General features: G+C 34.0%; 1 protein-coding gene across 5 annotated transcripts in view; it reads left to right on the forward strand.

Moving 5' to 3' along the window:
* The window catches only part of ADGRB3 (adhesion G protein-coupled receptor B3), a 747311-nt gene that overhangs the window by 677837 nt on the left and 42685 nt on the right, over window positions 1-26789 (forward strand). For 4 of the 5 annotated variants that reach the window (XM_050787501.1, XM_050787500.1, XM_050787502.1 and 1 more), the window contains 6 exons: window positions 5544-5694; window positions 8467-8536; window positions 11115-11181; window positions 13515-13600; window positions 19490-19588; window positions 19909-20080. In XM_050787501.1, coding sequence (XP_050643458.1) covers window positions 5544-5694; window positions 8467-8536; window positions 11115-11181; window positions 13515-13600; window positions 19490-19588; window positions 19909-20080 — 645 coding nt within the window. The remainder of the gene's footprint in view (window positions 1-5543; window positions 5695-8466; window positions 8537-11114; window positions 11182-13514; window positions 13601-19489; window positions 19589-19908; window positions 20081-26789) is intronic. The other variant, XM_050787503.1, reaches the window with a different exon arrangement.

Below are 26789 nucleotides of genomic sequence, written 5' to 3' on the forward strand. Positions count from 1 at the left end.
TTGTGGTCTGTGAAAATGTCCTGTATATTATAAACTTTCTTGAATTTATTTTGTTTCACTTTCTATCCTAAGAGGTTCCATTTGTATATTAGAAATCTAGATATGCTCTGTTTTTTATGTATAATATTACAAAGAAAGAATATTAACCACTTGTGTTTATTGCATTATAATCATCAATTTTTTTTCCTCCACTTTTGGTTACTTTCTGAGAGCTGTATGTTAAGTCTATCATTATAATTTTAGTTTGACAGTTCATCCTTGCAGTTTTCTCAGTTTTTGCTTCATACACTTTGAGAAATTATTATTGTTCTCATAACGATGTGTTCCTTCTGTGTCTTCTTTGTGGCTTGCTCATTTTATTAGTATGAAAAGTCCCTCTTCATCTCTTTCATTTTTCTCCCAATATTAATATTGTGACAGCTCGTTTTAACATGTTAGTATTTGCATAAGCTAGCTCTTTTCATCTCTTTGTTCTCTATCTTCCTGTGTCAGTCTTTGGGTTTGAAGTATGTCACATAATTACATTACTGGAATTAGATTTTTTCATCCAATATGAAAGTTTCTAACTTTTAACCAGTAAATACAAAGTATTACCATTTGTTGTGATTTTTGATGTTTGGAATTATGTTCATTTTCTTACTTTTTTTTTTCTATTTCTCATGTTTTCTAGTTTGTTGTGCTCTTGCTCACCTTTAATTGAACAGATAGATTTTTCATAGTTCAATTTTTTCTATTTTACAAATATATTGTTATTATTTTTTGTGGTAACTGAAACATTGTTAACATAAATGTTCAAGTGAATTTTTCTATAATCTAGAATTAATCAGTATCTCATCCCTGAGAACAACAAAAAAGAGGTTTAGAATACTTTTATTTTCCTCTGTTCCCTTGCAACTCTCATCTTGGAACCCTTTCTGATATTATTTTCAATTTTATATCCACATGGCTATATTTTTTAAATTATATAAATTTATGTAAAATAAACATTTTAGACTTATTCTCTTCTTTTTTAAAGTATTTATTTATTTATTTATTTTTAACTATTATTTTAAGTTCTGGGGGTACACGTGCAGGTTTGTTACACATGGAGACTTACTACTTTCTTTGCTGTCCATCGCTTCTTTTATTTCATTCCCTCCTCCTGGACTTCTTATTGTTAGTGGTTTATATTGTCTAGCAATTCTTTCAAAGAGGATCTTGAGGTAATTAACTTCAAAGTTTCCTCCAATTTAAAAAATATCTTTCTTTATGCTTCTCTCTTGAACAGTGGCTTGGCTGGGTGTAGAATTCTGTCTTCAAAGTTATTTTCTCTTAGAATGTTGAGAATCTCATTCTACTGCCTTCTTGTACCCTGGGTTGCTTGCAAAGAATCTGACGTCAATCTGATTCTGATTTCTTCATCAGTATGTTTCTTTTTACTCTGATAGCTGTTAAGATTTATCTCTTTATTCTCTATTTTCACAGATTTCATCAAAGTATATGTGCACGTGCACGTGTGTGTGTGTGTGTGTGTGTGTGTGTGTGTGTGTGTGTGTGATCTTTAGTCTCTCCTACAGTCAGGAGAATTTTTAAAGTTTTGAGAAAATTTTCTGCAATATTTTTTTAAATGCTACCTTTCCCCCGATTTTCCTGATTTCTGCCTTCTGGAAGTACTTCTAAACAGACTTCAGAACTTCTGTATCATCCGTGCATCATGACTTTTCTACTTCCCATATCTTCATTCCTGTTCCCAGTACCTAGCTTTGGGCTGTGGTATCCATCGTCAATCTGTTCTTTATATACTTTTGCTTTCAAGGAATTTCTCACAGTCTCTTGTCCATCGCAGTTTACTCTTCTTATTTTTTCCAGTTATTTTAAGCAATCTCTTCTATTGTGTCTAGGAATTTGGTGCAAAGGATGTACTTGAGAGTGTTAGGTGAAAACAGTGCTCAGTTTGACAATTTAAATCCGTTCTCAAGTTTTGAAATATTTGCCAATAACATTCATCAGCTGTGACACTGATGAGACCAGTTTGGGGTTTGACAAGGCAGGCAAATCAGAAGAATTGAATGATGAACTTGAGATGCTAATGAGTCTCACATTTCGAAAGGTGAACTGCGAGGCTTAGCCATAGTGGAAGTCAACACATGGAGACTTTTGAATAAAGAAAAACTGTAGGACCAAAGGTCACAATAGTGAGTCCAGTGATAGTGATAATTGAACAGTTGCCAAGATACGAACCTCTTTATGGAAAAGGAGATTCAGGGATTGAGGCTTGTAAGTGGAAAAAACCCTAGTACTGAGGGGATCTAAGGGATGGTTGATCACTGGGGGCTTACTGATGTGGCTTTGGGTTACGTAGGAGAAGAGATCAAACAATCCTGAGCCCTGAACAGTAAAAAGGCCTCTTTTATAGAAGCTGATGTGTCATTTGTGGAAAATAATAAAGTTCACTTGAAAATTGCTATTCATAAAAGTTGTATTGTAAAGACTATTTGCAATTTAGCCAATATAACATACCAGTAGAAAAATCAGTGTGTGTTTCCTTGTATGGAGTGTTTGATTTTCTTTTAAGTTCAGGGGTACATGTGGATGTTTGTTACACAGGTAAATGAGTGTCATGGGGTCTGGATGGACAGATTATTTACACTTAGGTATTAAGCCAATACTCATTACTTATTTTTCCTGATCTCCTTTCTGCCTCCCTCCACCCTTCGATAGGCCCCAGTGTTTGTTGTTCTCCTCTGTGTGTCCATGTGTTCTCATCATTTAGCTCCCACTATTAGTAAAAACATGCAGTATTTGGTTTTCTGTTCCTAAGTTTGCTAAGAATAATGGCCTCCAGCTCCATCCATGTTCCTGCAAAGGACATGATCTCATTCTTATTTATGGCTGCATAGTATTCCATGTTGTATATGTACCATATTTTCTTTATTCAGTCTATCATTGATGGGCATTTGGGTTTATTCAGTGTCTTTGCTATTATGAATATTGCTGCAATGAACATATACCGGAATGTGTCTTTATAACAGAAAAATTTATATTCTGTTGGGTATATACCCAGTAATGGAATTGCTGGGTCAAATGATATTTCTGTCTTTAGGTCTCTGAGGAATCACCACACTGTCTTCCACAATGGCTGAACTGATTTACAATGCCATCAACAGTATATAAACCTTCCTTTTTATCCACAACCTCAGCAGTATTTGTTACTTTTTGGCTTTTTATTAATAGCCATTCTGACTGATACGAGATGGTATCTCACTCACTATGGTTTTGATTTGCATTTCTCTTAGTGGTCAGTGATGTTGAGCATTTTTCATATGCTTGTTATCGGAGTGTTTGACTTTATACTAAATCTTCACATGATGAAGCAAAGTGTAGCTCCTTTTTTTTCTATTTTTCAAGATCATAGATTTTGCGATGCTCTTCATATATGGTTAGCTTTGCGACTTAAACCTCTTTGGTTCACATGTACACATTCCTTAAGTTGAGATAGCTTACCTCCGTACTCGGAGCAACTTAAGGTTAAATATTTTTCCAGCTATTGTAGAATACTATTGTCTGAAGAAATAGGCCTTATTTCTTTAGTTACAATACATTTCCCTGTAGTCTGTGGCCATATTGTTGTTCAAAGAGACGTGATTATTGAAATAAATGTCAGTGGCTCAAAATTACATGTGCTTCAATTTGTATTGGAATTAAAGTGAATATCAGGGGGTTGCAAAGTAATGAACACAATATACAGAAAGAAAATGTTAAAATCTCTGTCCTCAGACATTGAACACTTCATTATTTCTTATAAAATTTCAGTACACCAACACTTAGGGTCTAACATTGCAACGTATTTGCAGTTTGATATAACTCTTTATTGACAGTTTAAAAATAGAGATGGACTAGCTTTGCTAGCACATACAATTGAGTTGAAACAAACAGGTGGAGGAAAATGAAAGAGTAACTAGTGACTTAGAAAGGTTAACTAGTCCTTGAATAGCAAGTGGAAGAGTTATCTTTGGAATTCAAATGGATTGGCAACTATAGATAAAAAATAAGCGAACTGGTCAGCCTGAAGATATTTAAACTGTAAATTGGAAAAAATAAAAGTCTTAACGTGTCAAGAATAGGAGGAATTACAATTGGTTAAAGCTACTGCATTATACCTGAGACTAGAGTATAGGTATGAGGAAGTGTTCAAGAAATCCATGATTTTATCATCTTTATAAGCAGAAACAAGTGCTAAATAGATTTAAGTACTGCATGAAACAAGGCTTCACATGCTGAAAAAATTGTTTTGTTTTATTGCCACTTATAATAATGCTGGTAATAGTCATATTTGGTCGGGCACTTGCTGTATACCTAGCACAGTGCTACTCAGCTTCTTAACATTATCTCTGATCATTTACACAACCTGGTGGATAAACATGCTGAGATTCTTTTTATAGGATTAGAAGAACTGGCAAACTAAGTCAACATCTGGTGAAATTTAACAAAATTAACAAATCATATGAATAATTTTGGCCAAAAAATTCTTGTAAGATATTCTGCATTAGCAGTGGATGGTGGTAGACATGAGAAGATATGGGTTATAGTTTTATTTCTTTGTAATTTTTTTTTACAATTTTTTAAGTTCTACTGTGTTCGTTTTGCCATTTTCCATTTTTAAAAACAGTAAGAATGAGAATGACTGACAAAGGAACAAATTAGTCCTGTTGCTGGTTCTGGTTTATAAAGACTTGCATGTCAACAAGATTTATAAAGAAATTATACCAACAGTGAAATAAGTAGCAACCTTTACCAAAATGAAGTTGCTGATCTTTTGCTGATGAGTCACAACTAATGATCAGCATATTCAAGGTGATTAAGTTACATGAAGAAAACTATCTATAAAATCTTAGCTCCGTACTGCTGGTGACATGATTAGCTTTTCAAAATTATTTGATTAGGACACACTTTGCTAAGTAAGAGTATAGAAGCATTGTATTAAGTACTTTAAAATACATATGTTATTTTTGTACTGTGTTATTAGCTAAACCTCATTTTGTACTTTGCTGTTACACCTTGAATATCATGCATGTAGAAGAGCAAAGTAATTTTTTCTTTTGAAAGGCTGTTACTCTTACAGATATAATTTTAACATCAACACAGATATAACAACAAAGAATGATTATCTGTTAAAAGGGAAGAATAAAGAATGTAGCCAAAATAATTATGCAAGATGTCTGTAACTTAAACCAAAGAAAAGAGCATTTTCTTAATTATATTTGTCAAAATTCAAGTAAAACAGTAATTTTAATCTCCCTTGAGTTCAAATTTACATTCAGGGTTCTTCTCATACAAAATTAAGTGTGAAAATGGAATTAGATATTTTTTTTCAATTGTAAATACTGTATAGAGCATAAAGACCACAGGGTTTATAATTTCTGTAAATAATTACTCTTGTCACTGAGGAGAAGTAGGTATTTGAAATAAAAGCAATGAATCAGGGATTAACAGTCCTCTGAAGAACATATCATTTTCCCTCTCCCTGGTTCAGTGTGAGTTTTTTTGTTTGTTTGTTTCCACAGAGTATCTGCACAACCACCACTGCATTTTTGCACTTTTTCTTCCTGGCTTCATTCTGTTGGGTTTTGACTGAGGCGTGGCAATCATATATGGCTGTAACTGGAAAAATTAGAACACGGCTTATAAGAAAACGCTTTTTGTGCCTTGGATGGGGTAAGCATATTGATATACCCTTTCGTGCTCTTCTCAAAATGACTCTGAACACATATGATAAAGTAGTCAAGAGTGACTAGACACAGGCTACTTTGTGTCTAATTTAATCTGTGGAAGTGAAAATACATGAGCTGGTCAATTTTGAACATTCGTTGGTCATTTGGAACTTTAAAAGGAAGTAAGTATTGAATGCTCATTTAGCTAGTCAGTTAACATTCAACAGTGCCTAGATAGTATGAGATGAGACCCGAGATACCTACACACAGAAAAACAGTGCTCTCTGTTAACATTTTCTGAAAGTGCAAAATACCTTAAAATTTTCAAAGCCTAATGTGTGATGGTTCACTAGGCATGTACTCCCACCAAGAAAACTTAGAGGACTTCATTTCAAGAAATCTCAATGCAATTAAAGAATAAAGTAATTCATTTCACAGGAAGAACACCATTTAGAGAAGTAATGAAACTTCACAGCTAGTCAACGTGATCCTCAAAAGTAGAAACAGAATTGCTGACAGACTGAGAATTAATTTTTCACTTGTGCTTATTAAGAAATTTCTCTCAAATTGCCTCATGACCTAGACATCTCAAAGATCTATATTATAGAGCCAATTCTACTGATAGTCTAGTTAATTTAAGAAGCTACTTTTAGAAAAAGCCCAAATATACAATAATATCTACTGTATTAGAAGACTGGCATATGGGAAGCTGAGAGGAACCTGGGAAATTACAAATAAGTGTACTTATAACAATTCCAGAAAAATTTAGGCTGGAAAAATATGATCAAGAACACTTAAATATTATTCATTAGGTTTCAGCAAGGTCTGTTATGTCGAATTAACGTATTAGGACTTTATCTGAGACAAATGGAAAAGCAGTTAAGAAGTTGAAGAGTAGGCCAGACATGGTGGCTCACGCCTGTAATCTTAGCACTTTGGGAAGCCGAGGCGGGTGGACTGCCTGAGTGCAGGAGTTCGAGATTAGCCTGAGCAACATTGCAAAACCCCATCTCTACCAAAATTGCAAAAAATTAGCCAGGAGTGATGGCACATACCTGTATTCCCAGCTATCAGGAGGCTAAGGTGGGAGGACTGCATGAGCCTGGGAAGTGGAGGTTGCAGTGAGCCAAGATCACACCACGACACTCCAACCTGTGTGGCAGAGTAAGACCCTATCTCACACAAACACGAAAGTTGAAGACTTTGTTCCACTTAGAATTTCATCAAATTTTTGTCTAAATTTCATGACAAAGGCCTTCTAAAGTTGAAGTAGTGTTTAAATCAAGGGACACTTTTGCCATGAATTAGTACTATTCTAAGAAATACAGAATACAGGTAAAAGAACACATTTTTTGATGAAGAATAAAACATGGTGATTTTCAGGATTGGTGACTACCTTGTTTAAAATTATTACTAAAGATTTTGAGGAGAGGGTTCACCAACAATCTCCAGATTTACAGCTAATATTTAAACTACTCTAGGTAGCAAAAACCTAAACTGATGGTGCTAAAGTATCAGAGAGTTTATGGGTTGGCAGAATAGTGGTGTATGTGTTTCATCATGAACAAGTACAACATAATGAGTCTAGACAAAATTTAATCTAAATTGTATGAAATACATACTATTAATTCTTCAGTTATAACCCATGAGGGATTTTTTTCCCTAATGAACTTGGTCCAATCAAAAAAATCAACAAATGACATGTGTGAAGGAAGAGGAGGAGGAGGAGGAACAAGAAGAGGAGAAACAGAAGGAGGAAAAGGAGGAGGAGGAAAGGGAGGATAAGGATGAGGAGGGGACTATATATTTACAATTTTATATACATATATGTATATGAAATTATATATAGTCACCAGTGTTCATTTAACACTATGGTGTGTCCCTCTGAGATGTTTTCCATAGTTCTTGTCATTAAATATCATGAAGGAATGTGATGTCACTAGAGAAGGCTCACAGAAGAAGGAGAATAGCATCAAGTATGTGAAATGACAGTAAGAAAGAAGATGGGCAGAGGAGATACAGGAAGATGATTAGAAGACGGATTTTTCAACCAGAAAAGGCAAACATGATCTTCCTGAAAAGAAGGCATAACCAAAACTTAAAAAAAAAAAAATCCTTAAACAGCGTAGATTAGAGACTCTACCAAAACACAGGGAGGTTCCATTGAACTTGAATGAGGTAAGTGTAATTCCCATAAATGTAAACTAAAAGAAGATGCTAGCTCAGAATTGGTACAGGTATGTAGGTAATTGAACTCTCTGTTTCTACATTCTCGTTATTATAAGCAAATTATAAAGAAAGCGTTAACTGAAAAGATTTATGTTTTTTTCTATCTTATTATAAGTACAACTTGATGTGGATCAATATGTGGCCAATGGAATGTTCCACTTCTCTGATATTACATCACATCAGAACACCCAGTTTTTGCCTTTCTGATTTTATAACTATAAATTTCCTTTATAACAGTGTAAACCCCTAGGGAAAAAAATGACTTAAAAAACGTACTAAATCTCTGTTATTACTTCCATTTAAACCCATGTCAAATGTGGTGGTAACCTAGCAACAACAGAGAAGTGCAGTAAGTTAAAAGCTCAGCTACCTCTCTCATATTTTTAAACTTGAAAGAAATTTTGTAATAGAAACGTACCTTGTGAAGTGACTCATCCAAAGATAGTTTCTCTGATTTAAGCATCTGGAGTTTGTTCTGGCTTTTCTTAGGCCAGTATGCATAGTGGTTATAGCTAAATATGAATGCGTGACATTGCTTTTCTTACAGGTTTACCAGCCTTAGTAGTGGCCACATCTGTAGGCTTCACCAGAACAAAAGGATATGGCACTGATCACTAGTAAGTCCATCTACAGTGATAAATCATGTTTATAATTTAACAAATCATCAAAGAGTCTTGGTTGGCACTGCTGATGGCTTGCATTTTATCATGGAATCATTAACAATGGTAGAAATTGCATTAGTAAGGAACAAAACAAGGTAGCTTAAATCTACAAAGGTTAAGAAGTAAATGGTGTGGCACTGTTCAGAATCTTTGTTTCAGTTTCCCATTTCTTAATAAGACCAGCATATTTGGCTTTTAAAATATTTCAATATTTATTGTGCATGCCCAACCTCAAATAAATTGAGAACTGGATAAGTCTTGACATACTTACTTTTTAGAACGTGATACTGCTATGAGCTTCTAATTCCATTAATGATAATGTATATTGTTATTAACCAAATTCTGTCATGTTAGTTCAAGTTTTGTTACTATGTTAGGGCAATGCATACTAACAATTATAGATCAAGGGAACCAATGGATTTTACATTAGAAAATACTTGGACTATGCAAGAAATTAAAAGGGAGAAAAGTTATATGATATCAGCTTATTTTATAGTGGTAGTGCTGATAAATTCTATGAGAGAATTTGTGGTAAAGTTTGAATTTAACATTTTAAATCTAAACAATGCACTTTCATGTTTTATTTTATCTGCTTCCAAGTTGAGGAGGCAACTAAGAAGTGGGGAAAGAGATGCGCATCTTATTAAAAGCATATGTTTTAAAGCATGATGTTCTGTTTAATTATTTTGGGTTTGAGGTAGGAATCACTGCTAATTAGGCCCTCTGGTAGGTTCGTACAAATTGTAAACATACTGAGAGATATTATTTCACCTGTTTATCGTAAAGAAACTTCTGAAAAGTTTAAGAAGCTCGTGTCATCAGAGCATTTTTATGCAATCTATATTATGTTTAAAAATTCTGATAGCATAGATGGCAGAGTACTGGTTACTACAGCACTATCACCTTAATTTATTACTTTTTACAATAGCATCATTATTGGTATACATCTATTTTTGGAAAGTCACTGTATTGGGAATATGGGAATAAGCAAGATTATATATATGATGGTTCCTACTTTCAAAGAGTTTATAATTAAAGTGCAATACAATACAATAAGTAATGCATTTATTGTATAACTATAAATTTTTATAACAGTGTAAACTCCTAGGAAAAAAAAAGATATACTGAATCTCTATTAGTATATCTTGAAAGATATATTAAACCTCAGTTTGAAGATTAGTGTACACAAAATTACAGTGGGGATTTAGTGGCAGAGATTAATTTACACAAACATACAGTGGGAATTTAGTGGCAGTCTTAGAGACACAATCTAAAGTATTCTGTGAGACTAAGGTTTTTTCTCCAGGTATATTATTTAAAAATAGATATTAAAATGGAAAAGTACATTTTTATCTTTCTGCTGTTATGTTGAGGAACAATAACTAAATGCAGACTTTGAATATACATACACATATTTGTGTATATATATGCTAATATAGTATTTCTTTCTGTACATATATAATTAATTACCAGGTAAATATGTTTAAGGTATAATTTACATAGAGTAACATTTACCCTATTAAGTGTATAGTTCTGTGAGTTTTGAGAAATACATAAGTCATGTAACCACCATCACAATTAATATAGAGCAGTTTATTGTTAGAACAGATACAGAGCAGTTACTGTTCATTGTTATTACTTTTAAAGGCAGCAGGCTGATTCTGTAAACTGAGAAGAAATAGTGCAAGGGTCAAACGTCAAAAAACAGGTGCATGAAATGGTGGCCGTGACTCTTTGCATCAGCAGCCCCTCACGCTTCCCTCATTTTCACTTTCCTGGATTCTGCATGGGCAGATGTGCCACCCTGCAAAGCCTCCAGTGTCAGCCCCATTCCCTCTGCATTTCCCTCTGCTGTGAGAGACTGTTTCTTCCCAAATCGATTATCTTGTCTCTATCAATGCAAACCTGTATCTCTTGGTGAATTTAGTCATTGAAACAAACACAGCTGCATTTATTTTTATTCAAAAGCTTATCTTTAGGGAATTTTCTTAGTAGTTTGGTGAAAAAGTAAAATTAGAAGAAAAATAGCATGCAAATGTAGCTTATCCATTCCCTGCAATGATGGCTTTTAAACCAATTTCTCCCAATATTTCAATGGCCTCAAGGAAGAGCAGGTAAATGGCACATCTAAAACTCTAAAAAGAAATACACTGTTCTTGCTTTAAAGTACATTTGAAAAAATCCATAATGGATATAAAGCAGCATTTTATGAAATGTAAATAATACTTATCTTTGTATTGAGAGTAAATATAGAAACCTCACTGCAACAGTAATTTGTCTAAAATGTTTCAATTGCCTGAAAGTAAATCCTTATAATAAAACTGTTTCAATTAGACGTATATAGTATTTCTTACTCATGAAATGATGTAATTCTAGTTTCTTCTATATCTTCTATGTATCTTTTTTATTACAAATCTTTAACATGTGCCAAAATTCCAAGGCTAAATGTATAGTCTAAGTTGTTTGTATCACACTTTAGTGGTCTAATACTTGTCACTAATTTTTGTTAGTTCTTATCTAATGTTATTTTCAGCTGCTGGCTCTCTCTTGAAGGAGGACTACTTTATGCTTTTGTGGGACCTGCAGCTGCTGTTGTCCTGGTAAACATTGAAATCAACTTATTTTGTTTTCTTAGGAAAAAAAAAAAGACTAATTTCTTTCAATCAGAGTGGCAATTTTGATAATGTAGTTCTTGTGTAGAAATTTTAAAGTTCGATGGACTATTATTCTGATTGGATATCAATTGTTATTCAGTCTTTTATTATTCTAAAATATTCATATTTTGAATACTGAAGAATATTAAACTGGGAGTGTGGTATTTCTCTTACAGTAATTTCAGATTTGTGAAGAAGTTTGAGTAAGTTTTAATGAATTCTTCCTCTTTAATATATAGAATCTCATCATTTACCATAATCTCACCTTTACAGTATTCTGTATAATACATATGGTTATTAATAGGGAAATCTCTTTAAGGCTGTCCCTGTCAAATATCTAAAGGAAATATATTCTCAACCTCAGTGATACTGACATTTTGGATCATATGTTTGTTTGTTGCAGAGGCTGTCTTGTGTGTTTTAGCAGGTTCAGCAACATCCTTCTTTTCTACATACTACATACCAGTAGTACCCCCTAGTCATAACACTCAAAAACATCTTCAGACATTTTCCGATGGTCCCTAGGGGTCAAAATCATCCCTGTTTAAGAATCACTGCCATATGTTATAGATAAGGATTTTAAATTTCTCTTTTGAAGCCACAAAATAATTGTTTAAAATTTTAAACTATGGTAATGTGAAATATTTCCTTCCAATTTGCCTTTCTCTTTCTCTGTTTGGATTTATTGATTACAAATTTTTCTTGCCCAGTGCATCTTTAAAGAAAATAAGGGAGGAAAGAAACAGTCTAAATTAAACACAAATATTCATATTGCTGTACAATTATATTTCTAATTGGAAAGTTACTCTTTGGTTTCTTGAGTGATTTATTCAAAAAATTGAAGCGTAGTGACATGCTACTAATTCTGATGTCAGTTTTTTCTTCCTTTAAGCTTGTTCTCCCTCCACTAAGCTGTAACAGGGAGCAGAAACTGTCTATAATTTGCAAGAAAAATAAAATCAAGGCAAGAATCTTAGAGCATAGGGAAATCAAAACTATTAGACACCTTTTTGTCTGCTGCATTGAATTTTTATTTAATCAACTGAATTATTTCCCTAAGCTTCTAGGTTAATGCCCATATAACACTAAAATGGAGAAACAAAGTATGTATATAATTGAAACACCAAAGTATGGTCTTTGGAGGGGTGACAAATTCCCTTATGATTAAGTTGTAGATTACTAGAATCCATAGAATACACTTTTTCTCTTAATTTAAATAATGAGAGTTACATAGATGAATAAGTATTCTCTTGATTAAATGGTGTCTTGTCAGGAAACTATGAAGAGTGACTCTTCCTAGGTCCATACTTAATAGGTATGTTTTACATCTTCCTTATATTAGCAACTGGACGCATTTTCGCTTTATATTCACCATCTTCATTGGCAGCAGGGCAGGGTTACACCAAGATTGGAAAGAGGCAAGAAAGGCAAAAAGAAGAACATATTTTTCATTTACTCATTGGACTGGATTCCCTGATCAGAAAGTGTTGGTAGATTAGAGAACTGTGGGGGCTCATGGTAAGCTGGTACGAATAGACATCTATGCAGTTTTTACAGTTCTACTTGAAAAAGGAAAAATAAGTGTGATTTCATTTTATGTCATGCAAAAGACTTTTTAAGTGAGAATAAGAAAGTCTTAGAAAGAAAATGATAGAACTGTACACTAGAGCATATTTTTAAAATTAGCACTAGTGTCCATTGTGAAAAAGATTCTGGTGAATTGAATAGGCTTTCCTTTCTGCCTAGAAAAGCATGGTACATCAAAATGCTCCCCTTCCACAGAAGAGAATAACCACACAGCATGAGGAATTTAGGCATTCTGTCCTGTGTGTTGGGAATAATGACAAATCATCAGCACCTTTTGCTGCCAGGGCTCACCCTAGCCTCATGCTCTACGATTCAGAATCTCCTGGCTCACGGGCATAGGGTAAAACTCATTTAGCCAAATGATTTTACTCAGGGTTGACTCAGACAGAAGAATGCCAGATTGGCATAGTATGGTACCATTTAAAAGTCAGGCAATTGAAGGTTAATTTCCCCAGTGTTAACGGCAAAGCATGGAAATTAAATGAACGTAATGTACTTTACAACTTTAAAGTAGCACACCACTGTTAAATTGTTCCATATGCCTCTGTGCACTTATAAAATGTTTGAGAGTGCTTCATACCATTACTACTGATACGGTGGTTATGAATTGATAAAAATAGGATTTTCAGGAGAAACAGGGACCTGATTCCCTTCAATATCATTGAAAGGTCAACTTTGTTTCTGTTTGACAGGTCAACATGGTGATTGGCATTTTGGTATTTAATAAACTTGTTTCCAGAGATGGAATCCTAGATAAAAAGCTCAAACACAGAGCCGGGTAAGCTGCAATTGGTGGATTTTGAAGGTTATTTACCAGTGAATCCCGTACTCCAATTTCAGACCATCACTGACTGCGTTGACTATGCCTTGAATTTTGTCATTGATGTACTAGTGTGTCCGGTAGATTCTGCCATGTAAAAGTTTCCAATGTGCTATTTTTAAGTAATATGACCAAAAATCTAAAAATACTATAACAGGCCATTAGGAAATTTGGAGTGTATTTGTGCATATTGCCTGCTTGTCAGATAAGAACATTAAACATTGAGGCTAGACTTACAATGGTTGTCGTTAGGTAAGGGTTTTCAAAGCCTTCCTCATTTTGGTCACAAAGGTCAGGAGGTAGATTGAACACAGTGTTGGTATGTGACAGAGCAGAATCAAAACAAGCAAACCTAAACAGGGCAAAATACTATATTTTCTTTGACTAATTGTATATATCAGGAAAAAAAATCTTTACTTGAAATAATCACTTATCAAGCACTATTTGTGTGTGTCTTATGTTTTCATTCTTTATGATATTTTTAATCTAACTGGCTAAAAAGAGTTATTCAAAATTTTCACACTTTAACTTCTTATAAAACTTAGAAAAGCATCTCACTTAATTTTACTGTTATTATAATATATAAATATCTGATGACTTATTATATGTTATCATATATATGTGGCTGGGCATGGTGGCTCACGCCTGTAATCCCAGCACTTTGGGAGGCCGAGGTGGGCGGATCACGACGTCAGGAGATCTAGACCATGGTGAAACCCAGTCTCTACTAAAAATACAAAAAAATTTGTGGGACGTGGTGACGGGTGCCTGTAGTCCCAGCTACTCGGGAGGCTGAGGCAGGAGAATGGCGGGAACCAGGGAGGTGGAGCTTGCAAAGAGCCGAGATCGCGCCACTGCACTGCAGCCTGGGTGACAGAGCAAGACTAGGTCTCAAAAAAAAAAGTGTGTGTGTGTGTGTGTGTATAGTATTATATATTTTATATATATCTATATTTTATATATATTATATATATAATGACAGTAATGTCTCATATCTAGATTGTTAGTAGCTTTTTAAGGTTATGTCATCTTTTATCATATAAATTTGTTGACACGTGAATGAAATATTAATGCCTTTGATTTTTTCTTTGTGACCTTCCCTATAAAAAGTTTCCAGCTTTCTCCTTTCCATTGAACTGTACCCTCATTCAAAACTTACCCATGTAATATTATTTTCTTCCATGATTTATGGTATTATTTAATAGTCACACTAATTGATCAGTTATTTGTAAAATTTTAAGTCCTTTGTGTTCTTATAACCTATGTAATGATTTATATAATAAGATAATCTGGATATTTCTTTTCCCTAGCAAAAGACTAAATTTAATGGCTTTCAATATAAAAATTTGATATCATTTATATCAAACACTAGAAATACCATAGTGTAATAAAAACATCACTGAAAGTTTCTTCCTGAGGGGGGATCACTTCTCTCATTTAGAGATTTTTTTCACAGCAGATGAGTTTCCATAACATCCTTAAATATGTAGACTTGAACGTAGTACAAACACAACTCTCTAGATCATTTGAACACAAAATTTTCACACAATTACTCTTGTTATTATGCCACATGTGGTGGGAATTGGAGTAAGCTTCTTCAGTTATTTCTGTCCAGATTAATTATGTAAGAATATACTGATCAGACTGAGTACTGGGATAGAAACTCAGTTCTGCTGCTAGTAGTATAAACTTACATAATTTAAACAACCTCAACAATAAAATGGGAACTTTAGTGGTTAAGATAAACCTCCGCAATTTACTAGCTGTGTCCATGTGCCTTTGGGCATGTTACTTTCTGCAACTCAGTCTCCTCATCTGTTAAATGGGGAAAATAACTCATGCCTCATATAGTATATGAAAATATAATGTGTATAAAGCACACATTAGAGAATCTAGCATATAGCAAGCATTCACTCAACAGTGGCTGCTCTTCTGAGAAGCCAACCTGAACAGATGAGGTTGTTTTGGAAGGTCTCTAACTTTCCAAAAGTCTTTCCAAAAGAAGGTCTCAATCAAGAATCCATGATTCCACCATCCATGACATGAAGGTCAAAAAAAGAGATAACATCATCGAAATGAATATGACGTTGAAGATTTATTAAATTCATAGTATTTTTTCTTATTTAATTATTTTATGTGTAAAGCCCAGTTTAATTCATATAGCTCTTTATAAGAGATCATATAGGTTTAGAAGAAATGACAAGAGTATCATATTATGAATTTAGAAATTATCCATTTCAATCTACATATTAACAAATAAGTTATTCTAAACATATTCTTAGAAGTTACATATGTTTCACTGGCAAAACTGAGTCCGTGTTTTTCTGGTTCAAAGGCCACTGCTAGAGAAACAGAAATGTTAACTTATGTTATAAAAGCAGGATGTTGGCTATTGTCCAAAGCAGAAAAGAACTATTAACAAATTAATTACTTTAGATTTTCAAACTGTATTTCTAACATAAAGTACTATTTTAGCTTAAGCAAATATAGATTGAAATTTGTACTCCATTCCAAAGTGTGATTGAAGGAAATTTTTGGAAGCTATAGAGGTTTGAATAATTTTAGTTCACAGAAAAGTAGTGAGGACAGTGAAGAACAGTCCCCAGTGAAGAAGAAATCATCAAAATTAACTAAAGAAACATTAAGCAGGAAGCTAATTGGTTGACTTGACAACCAGTCCTCCTAATTGTAAAAATCATTTCAGCTTATTTGAATATACAAATATATCAAGCATTTCTTTTACAACTAGGTTGTTATTTAAAACCAAATATTGTACCAAGATGTTCCTTCTCCCATTTTTTCTGTTTCTTTGTTCCCTTTCTTCTTTTTTATAATCAGTTATTAGAAACAGCCAACCATACAGTTTGTGCTCAATAAATATTTATAAGGAATTAATAAGTGAATGTTTAATAAATAATACAATAGTTTAACAAGTTTTATAATACCCAAACTATATTAATATTTTTTCTACTGAAATTCTTTTTTCTTTTTAAATTTTAAGTTCAGGAGTACAAGTACAGGCTTGTTACCTAGATAAACTTGTGTCACAGGGATTTGTTGTACAGATTATTTCATACTGAGGTATTAAGCCTAGTACCCATTAGTTTACCAAGAAGAAATTTATGTAAATACAACACATCTTAAATAAAATGATAATGAGAATGAATGAAATCAGGATAAAAATGGCATGTATATTTTTAGAACATCTTCAGCAGACAATTTAAGTTTCTCTATTTTTCTGCAGTGGAACTTTCTTGTCTACTGTCTTAAACTTCTTTGACTTACCTACCTGAAACTAAGGAAACTGAGTTACTAGTACTCTTTACAAATTTCTTGTGATTTTTTTTAAAGAGAGGCTGGCACATTTCCTTTCCAGGGAATATTTTATGTTATTGACAATAAATCAGTCAGACTTTTTTTCTTTAAACAAAAGAGAAAAATAACATGGAGAAGGGAACTAGAACCTGTAGATTTTAAGATCCGCAGTAATAACTGGAATAGACAGAACAACCTGAAGAGAAAGGTGTGTAAAGTTTTTCTATTTAATGTGACTTTGCTTCTATAATGTGATCCTACCCTGGTGCCCTGGTGGATATATTGGTTAATTTTAAATGTATGGACAACTCAAGTTTTGGGTTTTTTTTTCCTACTGTTTGAACTTTTAATTTTATAAATGCATAATTTCTTCTATAATAAAGAAACAAGATCTTATTTTTCAATGCAGCAACCAATTTAGCATCTAGACTGTGTGTTTTTCATATTATATTAATTTCCATAGTGGTCACAGAAACTAGGAAAAAACATTGCATGTCTCTAGGTAACTTATCTTTATTCTACTTCATGCACATCCAGTAATGGAATGCCAAAGGTGTCCCAGCAGTTAACATCAAGCGTAGTTTGAACAGTTAGCCCTGACTAAGGGAAGTAGGCATAGATCTTGTAGTTAGCCTCAAATAAATCTCAAATAAAGACAAATAAGCATTTTAAATAATGGCTTAAAATTTATTTTCTGACAGGCCTATGATTGTATTAAATCACAGTTTTCAGGACTAAAATACACCATGTACTTAAAATTATTTTTTAGTAATATTGGGCTTTCAATCTTGTTTCAGAGCCTAGAGGCAGCATATTTTTAGATTAAGAAAGACAACTGCATCAGTGTTTGAAGTATAAACACCATACAGCCTATCTTCTGTGATAAAGGAAACAATATGTAACTAATCTATCCCTTTTTCATATTAATCTGATCAAATTTAACAAGATTAAAGAAATTCAAATGTTTAGTTAGAGAAGTGGTACTTGTTCCTGTTTGTTCATCAGCATAATCTGTGGAGCTTTAAAAAAGGCAGATGCCGAAGTCCTATTAAATTAGAGTCTTTGTGGTTGAGGCCAGATAGACAGCTGATGCGCAGCCACTGTAGAGAATACTAGTCTATGTACTCCTTTAGGATGTACACACCGGCATGTCCATTAAGGCATTCCTAAACGAAACTGGACAGACTAATGGATACATACTACTTTGAAACGTTTGGACACATTTGGCTAGTACCTATGCCCTGGACTGGATCAGTAAAGTGAGGGATTTAGTGTCATCTTCCCCACCCCCACACCCATGTCTGAAAGCTTTGATTTTTCTCACAGGATCTGCTGATCAATCTACTTACTTAATCACTTTCAGATTTGTTATCTCATATCATTACTATTCACAAGTGAGTGCCCTTATTTAAAATAATCCAGAGATTCTAAATTATGAGCATCTTACAACTTTCTCCCTTCTGCCACTTTTCTTATACACATAGTAATGCAACTCTGCTATAAGATTCTTTATGAAAACCTACAAAGTAATCATTTTAGCCATAGACACCACATAGGAATGGACTATGCACACTGCAGAGCATTATTCCAAGGTGTTTGGAATTTTTAATTCAAGTGATTTCTTTTTGGTTTTTCCTGAAAGGTTTATGTTCTAATAAATCTGTAATTTTCAAGGCACGCTTTTCTAAAGCGAAATGTGTATAAAGTTTTTCCATGTAATACAACTTTGCTTCTATAATGTAGTAGATGGAGTATGAATTGTTTGAATCCGAATTTATGGGCAAAATCCTCTACACCAGAATAGACCATTTAAATGCTAGGAAATTGGAGTCTATGACAAATGTTCAGAAATAATATTTTGAACTTAATGATTATGTTAAATGTGTCTTATGAAAGCAGAAAACTATCACTCTTTTATTATCAACTAATATTTCATCAAATTTCATCAGCCCCTATATTCAGATCACCCTAAAATGTGAACGATACATTGATATTGTAAGAAATTTCAAAATATGAATCTCTTGAGAAAAAAGCTACATCTTCAACAAATAATTGAAGACTCCTAAAATCTATTTCCTCCTATATTGGACTTCTGAGATAATTATTTACATTTCAGAAGGTTTTCACAGAAATATATGCCTTCTGCAATTAACAATGAACATCCTCAGAGCTAGGAGTCCCCACATGTTTGATTATCAGGGTCTGAATAAAGGGTTTTCACTATGTGTCTACAGAAGCACATACTTATGTTTAACTCAGTGTATTGAACAACTTTGATCAATAGACACAGGGCCACTTATGGTGTAATGATGGAAATATGTTTTGCATGCAACAAAGGCCCATATTAAAAGGTAAATGTTACAAAGATAATTTGTAGTATAAACGCATCTTTACAACAACTTAGAGCATTCATTTTCGATAAATATACTTTTCTGCATGAAATCGTATTTAAAAGCTAACTTGCAGCAGCAACTTTTTTTTGGTGACAATTCAATATTTTGTTCTTTTTGTGGGTGTTCTGTTTGTTTGCAGTCAGATGAGTGAGCCTCATAGCGGTTTGACGCTCAAATGTGCCAAGTGTGGAGTAGTTTCAACAACAGCTTTGTCAGCCACCACCGCCAGTAACGCCATGTTAGTCCCAATCATTTACATCTTCTTGTTACAAATCTTTTACAGTGCATGTGAGAAAATGCTATGATGAAAAAAAAAATTGTGTTTGCTAATACAAGAGCAGAGAGTATATTTAAATATTTGTAATTAGCAACTGTCTTTATAGCTATTGTGGGATATTATATAAAAAAATAAATAAGACTCTCAAATGTCATCTGCTTTGTGGTTTCCAAGTTAATGGTCTTGGAACCACATACAAAAATGCTTTGTTGAATGGGGGTTTGGCTATAGCCTGGGGTGTGACGTACAGCTACGTAATGTTGCTTTCTTGGTCTCAACAGGGCGTCTCTTTGGAGCTCCTGTGTGGTGTTGCCCCTTCTGGCTTTGACGTGGATGTCTGCAGTGCTGGCCATGACAGATAAACGCTCCATATTGTTTCAAATACTTTTTGCTGTATTTGATTCATTGCAAGGCTTTGTTATAGTCATGGTCCACTGCATTCTTCGGAGAGAGGTGAGAAGCATTCTTGTGATAGAGAACAGTGATGGTTGGAAGGGTATTTCCTGGTAACAAGAATGATCTTTTAATATCTTGATGTTCAGATTAAAGCTGGTCTCTTCCATTGACAATCACTTGGGAATCAAAGCTGAAGGAATGCTTTAAGAGACAGCTTGGGATGGCCCCCAGCCCTCTGAAAGTGACAGATTAGAACAGATGGGACTATGCCAGGAAAAACAAAACCAGAGGTGTCAAAAGCCAGGGATAATAGATTTAAGAGGAGCTACATGGAGTGATTTGTATAAATAAGTCTGTTAGAAAAACTAGTGAATAAGAGGGCTTAGAGGCATATGTTTTAAAGACACAGTTCATGAGCATAATGCAGTGATAGTTCTTAAGCTCATTCCCTAACTCATGTTTCTTCACACAGCACACTCTCATTGCATATATTAACTGATACTATTTTAAGTAGAAAACATTGAAGATGAATTCTTAGTTCTTTTGTCTCTTTGCTAAGTTTTGGTTATGATTATGATGGATTATTGCTTTTGATATGGATGTTTACTCTTAGGAAAACACTGAAAATGTATACAGCGAGACATGATAGGCAGTGATTGTCTCCAAGAACTGTAGACGTATTATCATATCAGCATATATCTGGATCATGATTGAGGTTCATTGTCAGTAGTAGGGAAAGAAAGAAGTCATATTTCATGAATGGAGACACTAAGTAGCACCAGATCCATCCAGGACAGTAAGAGATTTCAGACTTGAGTTGTTTAGAAATAAAATAGTGTTTTCCAACCTGTGTGAAAATTATTTTGAATGCTTGCAAGCACTGAGAGTATTTACAAGGTTTATGAGTCATTTTAGCATTTACTCTAAGGATGAGTGGTGACAAAAACACACATGATATAGTGCCATGCTAGTCATTTTGAGAAAACAATCTAGTCTGTCATTTTGCATTATCTAGCTTGTTTGAGAACTTTATTGCAATGTGCATATTGCAAAAAAAAACACATGTGCATATGAATATAAACCCTATAGTTTGCAGTGATGTGCAGAGATTACCAGAGGCTTTTACCTGATTTATCAGATGGGAAGAACAATATTTCTGAACTATTTTATTTTATTTTCAATTATACTTTAAGTTCTGAGACACATGTGCAGAAAGGGCAGGTCTGTTACATAGGTATACATGTGCCATGGTGGTTGCTGCACCCATCAACCCAACATCTACATTAGGTATTTCTCCTAATGCTATCCCTCCTCTAGGCCCCCGCCTCTGACAGGCCCTGGTATGTGATGTTCCCCTCCCTGTGTCCATGTGTTCTCATTGTTCAACTCCCACTTAGGAGTGAGAACATGCAGTGTTTGGTTTTCAGTTCCTGTGTTAGTTCGCTGAGAATGATGGTTTCCAGCTTCATCCATGTCCCTGCAAAGGACATGAACTCATCCTTTTTCAATAGCTGGGTAGTATTCCATGGTGTGTATGTGCCACATTTTCTTTCTCCAGTCTATCACTGACAGGCATTTGGGTTGGTTCCAAGGTTTTGCTATTGTGAAGAGTGCTGCAATAAACACACATGTATATGTGTCTTTATATTAGAATGATGTATAATCCTTTGGGTATATACCCAGTAATGGGATTGCTGGGAGAAATGGTATTTCTGGTTCTAGATCCTTGAGGGATCGTCACACTGTCTTCCACAATGGTTGAGCTAATTTACACTCCCACCAACAGTGTAAAAGCCTTCCTATTTCTCCACATCCTCTCCAGTATCTGTTGTTTCCTCACTTTTTAATGATCACCATTCTAACTGGCATGAGATAGTATCTCATTGTGGTTTTGATTTGCATTTCTCTAATGACCAGTGATGATGATCTATTTTTCATATGTTTGTTGGCTGCATAAATGTCTTAATAAGATACAGATGTCAGTAATAAACCCATGTGTATTCTAAGAACATTCTATGAAGAAAATCAATGAAAACCAATAAACAGTAACTTCACATTGCAAGGGGAGAAGAGTATTTTAGCATTTAAAAAGTCTGATGTCGTTTACAGTTGCCAAGCCTTACTATTCCCTTAGCAGATTTCTACCTAGAATATCAGCATTAAAAATCTTCCAAGCATTGAATTATTTATAGACCAAAGGAGTAGAAATTAAGAGGAAATTGAATAATAATTTAGCTTATGTTCTCCAACTATAACTATCTTATGGGTCTTCTATATTAATATTACCACTAATAATTAAGTAATGAGATTGTTCTAAATGAGTAGACACATAATATATTTTTGATTGATGATTAAGAATGAAGTATTTCAGGTTTTAAGTAAGATACATGATGATATACCTACATACAGTTTTTAGAAGATATTAGTACCTTAGCTGTTTATGAGTAGAACAGTGCTGCATCACTATATAAGCTTCCCTTTTTCTTCAGAATAAGCTTGCTAGATAGTCTTAAGCTATCATCAAAATATGCAGGTTTTAAAATGGCAGATATTATGGTGGCTAATTATCAAATGTTTGCTGTTTACATGAAGAAAAATACTTGGCACAAAAATTCTTGATTTCCCTCAGAACTTTTTCATACTTGCTAATTGGACCATTAACTGTCAAAAACATGATTTACAATTAATTAAATCAATCATATAATAAATACTTCTGCTAAAGTAGGTGTCTCTAAATACATGTTTTCTGTACTAATAGAAAATAAAAATATGGATACATCTCTGTTGTTGCATTTTCAATTATTAGTTCAAGTTGAATAATTTTATAGCAAATGAATTAACAGCAGAGTGTCATAACACTCTTTATCTCCATCATTGAAATGGCAAATCACGTATTTTTTTTTAATTGAACCTTAAAAGTACCCTATGACATTGCTGTAAATACACAGAGCAGATTTCAGGTATATGGCAATTCTGCTTCAGAATTCCTAGAGGAAGATCTTATTTAAACACCTTGTTTAGAAGGATTTTACAGATCCCAAGGAAGATATCATAGGAGGCCTCATTTGGAACACGGAAATTCTTTTTAACCTTCTAAAGGTATTTTGCCTGACACTAGCAATGGGTATATCTCAGATCACTTGTGATCACATTGCCCTGACATTACCACGGTTCAAGAGAAGAGAAGTATCTTCCCATTTCCTCTGTGTCTCCACTGAACAGTAATTTCACAAAGATTTACCAAAGCAAATGGAATAGATAGCTACATGTAAAACATTAGGTAGTGATTTGTATCTATTAATATACTTGATAATTTATAATTGGATCCTAGAAATACAGTTTTATCTCTACTGCTCTTCACTTTAAAATATTTGCTTCACTAAAATTCATGTGGGCTTTTATTTCTTAAAAATATGTAAGCAATGTAAAATATATATTTTTTAATGTAGAGACTGGATACATATATATATATATATTTCTATTTCTATGTATTTTTGACAGACACTAACATAATTTGGTCTTTAATGACTGTCCCAATATGAATTCAGAAGGCTTTACCCATATTTATTATTTCTGTGGAGGAGGTGGTCTACACAGGGAAAGAATATAGCCTTGCAATTTAAGAAGGAGAAAAGAAGTGAAATACTATAACTATGATATTTTTAATGTGCTGTGTATGGAGCCTAATTTATTTTAAAAGTGCCTTTGCTTTTAGTGGGTCCAATTTTAAAATCATTTCAAATCAGGAGAAAAGGGAGAAATGATTACTCTGTCTTGCCAAATCAATTATATCCCACTAAAAAAATTTTGAATGTTTGCAGAACTATTTGTTCTGACCTTCAGACCTAAAATCTTAATATTTAAACTTTATAAAATTTATATTATTGAAAATACAGTTTCTTCTTCTGGAATAACTTTTCTTTTGAATTACTTTACTAAATCTCTCTGGAAAAAAAGACAAAAAGAGGAAATAAGAATAAAAAAAAGAAGCCATCTGATTCATCACAATACATACTTTTAGCAACAGAACCTAAATCTTAGAAGCTAATATGTATAACAGCTAATAAGACAGAATTTAATACAACGAGTATAGAGGCTTTCCTTCATTTATCCATCATTGGTTTTTTAGAATTTATTTGAATTAAACAGATAACAGAATATACTATTTACTATTCCCCACATTGCTATGGAAATGGAAAGACACAAGAGTTATGAAACCTTTGAAATAGTTACTGTTGCTAGGAAACCACTTTCTTGATGCCTGCACATTCTTCTCATCTTTCTGTCTCTGGCTGTGCCTGGCTCTAAGACAATCTTACAGCTCTATGTCAGAGGGGGAAAATCACAAGATTGTGATACAAAACAAGCCACAATAAAACTCTTTCACTAAATGGTAGGATAAAAGGAAGGTGCTTAAATGGATAATTTTGTTATATCAGTATGTGAGAATCCTGTGGCTGTTCTGAAGCATCACTAACAGGGCCAAACTCCTCTTTTCTCTTTCCCAAGCACTGGCAGGAGGTCTAGGCTGCACCAGATGAGGTCCCAAAATCTGTATCCAAACCTGTGAAGTCATCTTGTAGGGAAATGCTTAAAATAAAAACCTTTTCTTTCTTCTTTCTCCCACTCCCACCCTTTTTAAGCCTATTTTCTATTTAGTCTTATTATTTCCACAAGGCGTACAGATAAACAAAATGATTTACATGCACATGGCAGTGAATATGTAAAACAGACAAGCACCCTTACTTGTCTAATCTAAAACAAGTAATATTCCAAAGTAAATCATTAAAAAAATAAATGAATCCAGTAGTGATGAAATAACTACATAAAAATATGTAAAGAGTCCATATTGCACATAATATAGCTCAGATAGAGAGTTACGTGAACCTCCAGGTTTGACTACTTACAGGGAAATTGAGTATGACTCATTAGCATGGAAGGGTATACCTGTGCCTTCCTTTACTGCAGGATGGGTCAGCTGTTTTAGTTGGTCTTTGAAGAGGAAGGAGGAGGTGATAAAAGACTTCAAAACTCATGGGTTCCTAAGGGAGCAATGAGGTTAGAAGATTAGGGAAGTGAAGGTTTCTGTTATAGGAAGATGGAGAAAGGTTACTGGGCATATGGTTTCCATGGAGTGGGGCCTGTGGTGAATAGTAGAAAGTTTGATTCTTCTCTGGAACTATATGAAGCACGTGGAGACATAAAGCAAATGATGTGATCCTGAACACTAGTGATTTTTTTTTTTTTTTTTTTTTTTTTTTTTTTTTTAGATAGCTATGACTGAAACAGCAAAAGAAAATTACTGATGACATTTGAGAACAAAGCATTGACTAAGTGATGTTTTGTGCTTTCCGGTCAGCGTGTTCAATGACCATGATAAGTGGCCATTATGAGTGGTCTCATAAAGAAAGTTAAATAGATTTCAGAGTTCATAAGTAGCTCAGGGCAGGGAGGGTCAGGGTACTGATTCTAACATTTTGAGCTTGCTTAGAAGGTGGTTGTACTGATTTTAACATTTTGAGGTTTTTGCTGATTCTAACATTTTGAGCTTCCTCAGAAGAAAACTTCAGGCCAATTTCCCTGATGAACATCAATGTAAACATCCTCAATAAAATACTGGCAAACCGAATCCAGCAGCACATGAAAAATCTTACCCACTTTGATCAAATTGACTTCATCCCTGGGATGCAAGTCTGGTTCAAAATATGCAAATAACTAAATGTAATCCATCACATAAACAGAACCAATTACAAAAACCACGTTATTATCTCAATAGATGCAGAAAAGGCCTTTGACAAAATTCAACAGCCCTTCATGCTAAAAATTCTCAATAAACTAGGTATTGATGGAACTTATCTCAAAATAATAAGAGCTATTTATGACTAACCCACAGCCAATATCATACTGAATGGGCAAAAGCTGGAATTATTCCCTTTGAAAACTGGCACTAGATAAGGATGCCCTCTCTCACCACTCCTATTCAACACAGTATTGAAAGTTCTGGCCAGGGCAATCAGGCAAGAGAAAGAAATAAAGCGTATTCAAATAGGAAGAGAGGAATTCAAATTGTCTCTCTTTGCAGATGACATGATTGTATATTTGGAAAACCCTATTGTGTCAGCCCAAAATCTCCTTAAGCTGGTAAGCAACTTCAGCAACATCTCAAGATAACAAAATTAATGTGCAAAAATCACAAGCATTCCTATACACCAATAATAGACAAACAGAGAGCCAAATTACGAGTGAACTCCCATTCACAATTGCTTCAAAGAGAATAAAATACCTGGGAATCCAACTTACAAGGGATGTGAAAGACTTCTTCAAGGAGAACTACAAACCACTGCTCAAGGAAATAAAGAGAGGACACAAACAAATGGAAAAACATTCCATGCTCATGGACAGGAAGAATCAATATCATGAAAATGGCCATACTACCCAAAGTAATTTATAGATTTAATGCTATCCCTATCAAGCTACCATTGACTTTCTTCACAGAATTAGAAAAAACTACTTTAAGTTTCACATGGAACCAAAAAAGAACCTGTATAGCCAAGACAATCCTAAGCAAAAAGAACAAAGCTGGAGGCATCACGCTACCTGACTTCAAAACTATACTACAAGGCTACAGTAACCAAAACAGCATGGTACTGGTACCAAAACAGATATATAGACTAATGGAACAGAACAGAGGCCAACCTATGGAATGGGAGAAAATTTTGGAAATCTATCCATCTGACAGAGGGCTAATATCCAGAATCTACAAGGA

The sequence above is a fragment of the Macaca thibetana genome, chromosome 4 (assembly GCF_024542745.1).
Source record: "Macaca thibetana thibetana isolate TM-01 chromosome 4, ASM2454274v1, whole genome shotgun sequence".
NCBI classification, from domain to species: Eukaryota; Metazoa; Chordata; class Mammalia; order Primates; family Cercopithecidae; genus Macaca; species Macaca thibetana.